This window comes from Rhamphochromis longiceps, linkage group LG2 (assembly GCF_057381845.1).
Source record: "Rhamphochromis longiceps isolate RC_006_pf linkage group LG2, R_longiceps_female_GT1.1, whole genome shotgun sequence".
Taxonomy (NCBI): Eukaryota; Metazoa; Chordata; class Actinopteri; order Cichliformes; family Cichlidae; genus Rhamphochromis; species Rhamphochromis longiceps.
The window spans coordinates 33,761,083-33,771,078 of record NC_140558.1 but is presented as its reverse complement, the minus strand read 5'-3'; the positions used below and the strand labels follow the sequence as shown (position 1 = coordinate 33,771,078).

Below are 9,996 nucleotides of genomic sequence, written 5' to 3'. Positions count from 1 at the left end.
CACTTGGCTGAAAGCTGCCCCAGTGTATTGGAGATTATTCTTTAATGAAGCCAGAAAACCACATCATTCTTTAAAAGCAGAGACGAGATCTTAAGACCAATTAACCAGATACCATCTGCCCATCACTGTCACGGTTCTGGGTCATTTTGACCCAGCATTTTCAGTTTCTTGTATTTTGGTATTTTTCTGTATTATGGTTTATTTTCTGATTCTTTAGTTTTCCTGTTTTGAATATTTTAATCCTAAATTTCAGCGTTATTTTGGTTAAAAGTTTGTTCTTAGGTTAGTTCAGTGTCTAGTCTGTGCCTGTCATGTTTCCTGTTTTACTTTGATGGTCCCTGTCTCATGTTAGTGTGTCCAGTGTTACTCGCCCCTGTGTTTCATTATGTTCATTCAACTCAGCTGTGTCCTCATGTGTCGCCAGTTCTCCTGATCACCTCATGTGTGTATTTAAGTCCTCGGTCTTCCTGTGTTCATAGTTCCTCGGTATCGTCTCTGTTGGCGCAGTTATCTTAGTTTTCCCAGTGTAGGTTTTCAGTTAGCTCTCACCCATGTTTGTCTTCGTTTGAGTTGTATTGATGTTTTCAGCCACAATAAAGGCTCGCTTTTGGTTTGCAACTCAAGTTCCGCCTCCTCACTTCTGTCTGCTCCACTTGGTCCACCCCATGCACTGTGGCAATCACTGTGCCTAGAAATCCTGTCTATGAAAATTATGAACAGAATTAGTGACCAATAGCTGCACTGGCAGAGTCCAACACCCACCAAAGAATGAATATCACTTGTGGAGTAATGCAGACCAAGCTCTTTATGTTATTGTACAGGGTTCAGATAGCCATATTGTACAACAGAACAGGACATGGATACAGACATGGCTGTGCCTTCACCAAGTCAACAAAACTGGGTGGGCAAGCTCCCAGACACCTTTGAGTATCCTTGAACAGATAAAGAATTGGTCCAGCTTTCCACAACTGCATTGTTCCTCCAGAATCTGAGGTTGGACCAACAGATATACTCTATTCTCCAGTAAAGAGCAAAGATATTTCCAACAAAGGCTGAAGAGCATGATTCACGTTTTCTGGAAACTACTTAAAGAAATTACCAGCATACCTGTCAAGGAGAGTTCAGGATGTGTTGAAAAATAAAATCGCATAACAAATACTGCTTGTTAGAATTTACAAATTCATTTTTTACTTTAAATATAGTATTTCCATTTTTGTATGTGTTTAAATAAATTGCTGCACCGTATTTCCTTTTTCTTTTTTTAGCAAAATATAAAGAAATGTGGAGTGGCTTGAGACTTTTGAAAATGCACTATATATAAAAAATGTGAATCCACAAGAGAAGGTACTGATGACTATGTTTTTTTTTTTTTCACAAAGTTCTTGTATTGTTTGAACAAGTCTAAAGTTTTATATATCACATCTGACAAAACTACAATTGTCACGGTCTGGCTGGCAGACCATGGGGAAATAGGACCCAAACGCCGGACTCTTCAGTGCAACAGTGTTTATTTACAAGGTGGTGAAGTAAACAACAATAAATCCCCAGTTTCCCAGACTCCCGTGTAGTGTCTTCTTCCCAAAAGTCCCCGTGTAGTGCTCTCTGCCCCAGTGTCCCTGCACTCCCCGTGCTCACTGCTCCTTCTCGTCCCACACTCCTCCTGAGGGGAAAACAATAGAGGCAGCCGTTAACACTTATCCCAGCAGGCATACACTCACACTTGACTTGTTTGAAGACTGACGTGTAGTCAAACGCAATAATCCAGCGTCGGTGGAAGCTCCATCGCTCATCTAAATAGCTCCCCCGACGAGCCCAGATGAGGAGCAGGTGTGCGGCCAGGACTTCGGGTGTGGCCAGCCCTCAAGTTAGACCACGCCCCCAGGGCTGAAGGTGCCTGTAATTTGGCCACAGCAGAAAGGCAAAACACACACACACACATACCTGCCTACATACAGATGTGCATAGGGGCAGTGCAGACAACACACCAAATAATAATAATAATAATAATAATAATAATAATAATAATAATAATAATAATAACAACAACAACAGTCACAGTCCCCACTGCCCACGAGTCCCCAGAGCTGGGTCCGTGACAGTACCCCCCCTCTAAGGGTCGGCTCCCGACGACCCAAAACACAACAGAAACCACAACCCAACCACCCCAGGGCGGGCGGCGGGGGGGAAACAGGACGGAGGGCCGGAAAACCCCAGTTCAAAAGTCCAACCACTGCCATGGTGGCAGCAACAGTTCTTGCGGCCGACCCAGTGGACCGCAAGCAGGCAAAACCCGCTATGGGTCAAGCAGTGGTGGGAAAACCGTTCGGGCGGCCTACCTCCAACCCCGTGGTGGGAGCAGAACGCTTCAGGCGGCCTGCCACGGATCCGGTGGCGACGGCGTTGCAGTTCCGGCGGGCGGCCACGGGTCCGGTGGCGGCGGCATTGTAGCTCCCGCCTCAGCACAACCCATGATTCTCGATGTACCGGCCGGGCTGCAGGACGTGGCGGCCGGGCTGCAGGACGTGGCGGCCGGGCTGCTGGACGTGGCGGCCCCTCCGGCACGCCGACCTCCAGCTCTGGCTCAGCGGATCCCTCCGGACCTCCGAGCTCCTCCGGTGGCAGCGCGGGCTCACCAGGCTCGCTGAGCTCCTCTGCTGGCAACGCCGGTCCCTCCGGCTCGTTGAGGTCCGCCAGCAGCGGTGCGGGCTTCTCAGTGGGTGGCTCGCTGAGCTGCTCCAGCTCACAGTGCTCCTCCGGCATTAGCTCGCTGGGCTCCCCCGGCTCACTGTGCTCCTTCGGCATGCCGAGCTCCTCCAGCATTAGCTCGCTGAGCTCCTCCGGCTCGCTGAGCTCCACAGCTGGCGACGCGGGCTCCACAGCTGGCGACGCGGGCTCCACAGCTGGCGACGCGGGCTCCCCCCGCTCACTGAGCTCCTGCTCGGGCAGCGCGAGCTCCACCTGCGGCTCCCGCTCGCTGAGCTCCTGCTCGGGCAGCGCGAGCTCCACCTGCGGCTCCCACTCGCTGAGCTCCTGCTCGGGCAGCGCGAGCTCCTCCTGCGGCTCCCGCTCGCCGAGCTCCAGCTCCGGCTCGTTGAGCTCCTCCAGCAGCGGCGCTGGCCCCCCAGCTGGCTCGCTGAGCTCCTCCGGCTGCGGCGCGGGATCCCCCTGCACGCTGAGCCGGTCACCTAGCGGTGACGATGGCGACATGGCAGCAGCAGGCGGTGGATGTGGTGGCAGAGCAGTGGATGTGGAAGGTGGAACAGATGATGACTGACCGACTAGCTGGGCAGCTAATTGAAGTGAGGGTGATATGTCCAACATGAAGGGTGGAGAGGAAAACAATGTTACCGCTGGCTCAGCAATTTCCAGGGGGCCAGAGGCAACTGAGGCCTCCAGTTCAGCCTCTGGGGAAGCCCTGGGGAGAATCTCAGCCTCCCGATTGTCTGTAGTGGCAGGCTCATGTTCTAGCACTGGGTCCGCGGCTCCTCGTACGGTCAGTCCAGAGTCAGCTGGTTCTTCCCAAACCACAGGAGTGAGGTGAGCTTCGGTTTGACGAGGATGACGCCGGCGCCGTCTCTTTCGTGTTGGCGGGGCAAAGGAACCTGTCCCCTGTTCATCTGTGACTGGATTAGTTAAAATGACAGGGTCCGGTTTACTCACTGTGGTGACCAGCACTGTCGGTCTTTGGTCTGCTGACACAGAGGTCATTGAAGACGTGAGAGGAGATGGAGTAGGGCGCCGTCCTCCTTGCAGTGGAGGGTCCAATAGGTGAGCAGCAAGCGGCGGTGGGAAAACCTTCCGCCTATTAAGAAAAAACCAGGCAGCGAGGGCTGCCAGGGAGGCAGCCGCATCCTCCTTGCCTGGACAGCCTAAACCAAACAGTTCAAAGCTAGAGCTAGCCCTCAACACAGTTACAATTTGAATTAGTTTTGCAATGTCCAGAAAGCTCATGGAACAGGTGGTTGAAGACAGGAAGGCATCAAAAAATACGACCTGCATGTGTCTCTGATGTGGATCCGCCGCCTGGATAATGCTCCGACAGTATTTCCAGAGCTGGGCGAGCAATTCCTCCTGTGAGACGGTCCTTGAGTCCGCTGGGCCCATAATGGCTGGATTATTCTGTCACGGTCTGGCTGGCAGACCGTGGGGAGATGGGGAAATAGGACCCAAACGCCGGACTCTTCAGTGCAACAGTGTTTATTTACAAGGTGGTGAAGTAAACAACAATAAATCCCCAGTTTCCCAGACTCCCGTGTAGTGTCTTCTTCCCAAAAGTCCCCGTGTAGTGCTCTCTGCCCCAGTGTCCCTGCACTCCCCGTGCTCACTGCTCCTTCTCGTCCCACACTCCTCCTGAGGGGAAAACAATAGAGGCAGCCGTTAACACTTATCCCAGCAGGCATACACTCACACTTGACTTGTTTGAAGACTGACGTGTAGTCAAACGCAATAATCCAGCGTCGGTGGAAGCTCCATCGCTCATCTAAATAGCTCCCCCGACGAGCCCAGATGAGGAGCAGGTGTGCGGCCAGGACTTCGGGTGTGGCCAGCCCTCAAGTTAGACCACGCCCCCAGGGCTGAAGGTGCCTGTAATTTGGCCACAGCAGAAAGGCAAAACACACACACACACATACCTGCCTACATACAGATGTGCATAGGGGCAGTGCAGACAACACACCAAATAATAATAATAATAATAATAATAACAACAACAACAACAATAATAGTCACAGTCCCCACTGCCCACGGACCCCGAGTCCCCAGAGCTGGGTCCGTGACAACAATAATATAATAAAGAACCAGTGTTACATATATCTTCACCTTTGTCCTGTCATACACAGAGACAATTTTGAATATTTATAACGTTCCCAAACAAAAAGATCTTAGACACAAGTATTCAAAATGTATGTCTCTTGAACCTCCATAAGAGGTCATATGATGCAGAATGGCATGCTTGGATTTTCGAGAGGGGCTTGCTTTTCATAATAAAGAACAGAAAAACTCAAACTTAAATGTCAGCAGCTTTACATATAAAAAAGCAATATTTTTTGGATTCTAATATGATTCTTCTGCTCCTACTTTTTGCATTCTTTGTTTTGATTGTTTATGCTTTACAATGACTTCATTTTGGAAAATATTTGCAATGATCCCCAAAACATAGCTGGGTCTTCTAAGAAAATATATTTCCTTAGTTTAGTTTAATTATGACTGGATAATAGAGGTGGGCAGTTCAGTCCGAGTACCAGTAGTATCAGTATCAACGCTGATATTGATATTGGATCGATACTAGCATAATAAGATTGATGCTTTGGTTTGTTTGCCTCTTCTAAGTTTAGTCATTCATTACACAGGAGATATGTCTGTGCAAATAAAGCTCCTCTCATGCAAGCACACTTTGCTCCACCCCCTGCTCCCTTCACTACTGTTTAGATGTCCTGCAGTCATGTAACTCAGTAGCACTGAGCAGCAACATGTTGGTTACAGTGACTGAGAAAGTGGAGCATCGTGTAGAGGCACTTTACAACAGTAAATGAAAATCCTTTAAAAAAGTGGTGTGTGTTGGAAGAAAATTCTTTACTGTGGCAACAACCCTGACTTATATAAATAAATGAAAGACCAAAACGAGGGCTTTGTCCTGGAATAAGCAGCAAAAGAAATGAAGAGAGGAGGAAGGAAATCCTTCAGACAGACCCAGACACCCAGCACAGAGACAGAGGTCACTGTCACTGTCCTTTCAGAGAGGCAAAGACTATCCAGGTAGCTCAGACAGTGGTGAAAGTCATGTTTCACTCAGGAGTGTTAAAGTGTCACTGGTCTTCGTAATTGTTACTTTAGCAGACTGATTGCCTATAGACTATATTCAGGTATTCAAATAAAATATTCAGTCTATGAAACTGTGTGAAATAAATGTTTTTATTCATATTTTACTAATTAACACAAATGTGAAAAATGCCTGAATCTAATAAAGATGTGTTTTTATCAAGTCTGTTTTATTCATGTAACACACTTAAACAACAGAGCTTGCCCCAAAGTGCTTTCAAGACGGGCACATTTACATTCCAGGTCTAAAAAAAAGGTTTCAAAATACATGAAAAGCTGAGAGATGTTTTTTTTCTGTGTTACTTAATTATTGCACTGTCAAAAGTAAAAATCACAGTTATTAAATGGTCCTGAAAATGGATTCAGAATGTGACACAGAATATGATTCTTCCCTACATGATCTGCCTTTAGAGCTTAAGTTTCAGTGTTGGTATTGGTATCAGAACTACTGGTTCTGTATTTACTTTACTTATCAGATTGATACCGATATTTACAGTATTAAACACCACTGAGATGGTGAACTAATTTTGGGGTGGGGTGTGCCATAGTAAACCAATGATATCTCCCCTATATAAGCTGCCTTTATTAGTTAAAAGTATCGGTATTGGTATCGTCAATCCTGTCTCTGTATTTACTTGGTAACAGATCATAACAAAATTTACAGCATGGCACATTGCTACTGGATAACTGCCTTTAAAAATATAGCATATGTAACATATGTAATGATATAACATTTCTTCTAAATTCCACATTTTTAACACTAGTAAGTGAAATACAGGAATCTCCGACTTTATTAGCTTTGGGGGGGGAGGGAGCACCTGAAACACCTAACCCAAACAGACTGTTCGAGAAAGAACTGCAAAATAAAGGAACAGTTTCTCTACTGACTACTGCTTGACAACCTTATTAATCCTCGTAGCAGCCTATTTCGTGAAAACGACTGCAGCATCAGCAAGAGTACACGAATTTGCGGAGATAAAAGATATGTTCTAAACCTTTCATTGGTTTTATCTGCGCCAAAACAGAACAGAACACACAGAGAGGAGTGTATTTCTGTTACTCACATCAGCATAGGTACAGAACCCGACAGTAACTTTTCACTGAACCAAACACATTCACACAGACACCAGAGGCCTACAAAGTGAGGCACAACAGAGTAGTCGATTAATAATTTACAGATACACTGTCACATACCCGGGAAAATAAAGCCCTGGTTATGCGCCCTATTTATGAAGTGTACTTTCATTTAAAAAGAGGGCCCTGCGTCTGTCCGTCTGTGCGCATCCTCCATAGGAAATGAAGCCGTTGAACGCTCAGACACACATAGCACTGCTCAGTTGTGGCTTATGTAATATAATTGTATTAACTACGGGGACACGAGTTCGAATTCCACAACAAATGCGCGGGACTGACAAGAAATTTGTGTTTGTAATGTACACCCAAACAGCGCTTTGACGTGCCTCCCAAATCCTGCCTGCGCTCTACTGTGAACACAGAAAAAAATCCCCTGATGAAAATCAATGACACGGTTAGTGGGAGAGAGAGAGAGGGAGAGAGAGAGAGAGGAGGCGGTGTCTCCTGACAGAGGAGGAGGAGAAAGCGCCCGGTCCTCTAGTCCTCGCTGCTCGCTTTTGCCGTCAATCCCACAAGCAGTCGGGTTCTACCGGAGTGTGCCCGGGGCTGTGGACTTATTTTACCCCGGGAATCAGAAGTGGACACCAACGAACTATTCCAGGTGGGCAGTTCACTGCGTCGCGTCGCTGGTGTGAATTTGAAAAGAAATCTAAATTTGAAGTGATATTGAGAGAAAGCAGCTGAAAGCCAAGACAAAGGTCCGTGAGGGCAGCAATTGTGTTGACGCCGATAATTGCTTTTTTTTTTTTCCTTTTCTGTTTTTTAATTAGCGGATGGGAAGCTCGCGAGCTAATGTTACGCTGTGCCCAATCTGCCGCGGTAACAACTCTCCAGTGTTTATAATCCGATTAGATGGAGCCTCAGCAGTTTGATGAAATGATCACTCTGCACCCCGTGCAGTCTTTCAGTGGGGGTCCGTTTGTTGCTTCATTGTGACATTCTGACCCATGATGCGTCACAGCGTGAGAGTTGTGTGTTCTCTAAAGTGCTCCATCTCACTTCATCTACACTTTGCAGCATCCTCCGCTCCCCATGTGTTTTCTCACTCTTTTCTTACCCCCGCCTCTCTCCTCTCTCTCTTCTCTTCTGTGTTTCCTTTCAGAAGATGTTCTTCTTTCTGCTACCTGTCGTGGCTCTCTTGCTGAGCAGAGAAACGGTGGTCTCCGCTAACAATAATGAGAAATGGCTGGGAACCGTGGCTCAGTATAAGGACAGATCCTGGAACAGATTCAGAGATGTGAGTTGCTCTGAGAAACACAACATCTAGCCAAAAGCGGCGTTTTAATTAGCTTCAATGCGAATCTTTTCATGTGTTTGTGTTTATCTGTTTGGATTTGTGTGTGTGTGAGAGAGAGAGAGCACACTGCACCCTTGATACACCCTGTGAGTACTTGAGCACTTGCCAGCAGGCATAATCCACCTTGTAGAAACTCAGCAGGTTCAAACCCCGGCTGAAAGCCAATCAGACTTATCGACAGACATTGCACTTCTGTACATGACGGGGAAGAATTCTTGCCAGCTTTTGCTTTGATTGATTGAACGATATTGCTACTGAACTGCCTTTTTTCTTCTTCTGGTAATGCTGTCACAAACTCATAGGGTGTCATTCTGTTATATAGGGCTTTCATTAACAATAATTAATCTCAGTTTTCATTGGGATCAGAAGACATGGGCGTGTGCTATGTGATTTTAACATACAAAACACCTTTGCAGTTAATGTTTATTTATTTATTTTTTATCCATAAGCCTTTTCTGTTTAACCTAAAACAATATTAATGTTTAATGCAAACTTTATGTAGCAGCTATTATATGCAGAGGTATGTGTGTTCTTAAGCTGTGCACATAAACGGTGAACCGAAGGGGCATGTTTCCTGAAGGGTAAGGTGAAAATCCTGGATAGTATTTTCATTTCATGGAAGACAAAGCCATAAAAATGTGCAGTCTTTGGTTCGAATCACATCTTCAACACAGACCTGAAAATAAATGTTTGCAGTGTTTTCTGACAGCATGAATTTACCAGCTTTAAAGCTGCTAAAACAGATATTAAAGTGTATCCAATGCACCTTAACTATAACCTGCCGTGTTCCTACTGTATTGGGACTCTGTCTTGATCTTCTATCAACTCTGCATGATCAAACAGTTCTAAAGCGTCCTATTATTGGAAAATGCTTGGCCTCCATCTCTATGTGTGTAACACAGCTGTCTGCTGGGGGAGCCCTAAATGGGTTAAGATACCTCTCAAGCAATCTTTAATAATTTAAGTGAGAATAAATCTGGATACCCAGACGTCTTGATGCATGACACGTGTTCTTCAAATAATTAGGAAGAGCCTGTGCTCTTCTTTAAGTATTTTGAGATGCAAACTCTTCCACCAATGTTTTAGGTTTGGCCTAATGTGAACTAACACACATCACCAGACCAATAGTAACAGCAGTGTTGCCATACTCTTAACATCATGATGCGCTTTTCTGCAATCCCCAGAGATTTCAGCAGACAGAGGGGTAACTTTGGCCTTATTAGAGCTGGCCTTCCCCACATAGTACTGTTACCGTGATGTGAGAGGTGGTCATTGCAGTATACATTCAGTTTGAGCTCTACTACCTGCAGTGTGTGTGTGTGTGTGTCCACTTTATTCCACTCTCTGGTCTCCTGTGCAAATGAGAGTCATTAACAGGAAACTGTCAGTGGAGAGCTGAGGACAGGAGACGAAAAGGAGGAAAAGGAGGGGAAATGAGGAGCAAATATATAGGGGGGAAAGGCTGCGACATTTACTGTACGTTTAATATTTCAAGCAGTGCAACTAACCAAATGAGGGAGCTGCTGTAGTGTTTACATGTGTCTTTGTGTCCCTGTGTGTGAGTGTACTGTCACACCTATCATGTTGGGAAACCTGCTGGTTGCGATTTGTCCAACTGTGTCTTCTTTCCTTCACAATTTATTCCTAGTGATTTCTCTCCTCCTGTGTCTGGCACCAAACTCTTTAATATCACAGCCAGTAAGAAGACTGCTCTGTATGAATCAGTTTCAAACTATAAAACAACTGTC

At 46.2% G+C, this 9,996-nt stretch overlaps 1 protein-coding gene across 2 annotated transcripts in view; it reads left to right on the top strand.

Moving 5' to 3' along the window:
* Window positions 1–7,412: 7,412 nt before the first annotated feature.
* spock1 (SPARC (osteonectin), cwcv and kazal like domains proteoglycan 1) overlaps window positions 7,413–9,996 on the top strand; it is a 119,255-nt gene continuing 116,671 nt past the window's right edge. The window contains exons 1-2 of one of the 2 annotated variants that reach the window (XM_085424470.1): window positions 7,413–7,552; window positions 8,057–8,188. In XM_085424470.1, the coding sequence (XP_085280596.1) occupies window positions 8,057–8,188 (132 nt within the window). In that variant the 5' untranslated portion in view covers window positions 7,413–7,552. Of the gene's footprint in view, window positions 7,553–8,053; window positions 8,189–9,996 lie in introns of both variants that reach the window. The other variant, XM_085424463.1, reaches the window with a different exon arrangement.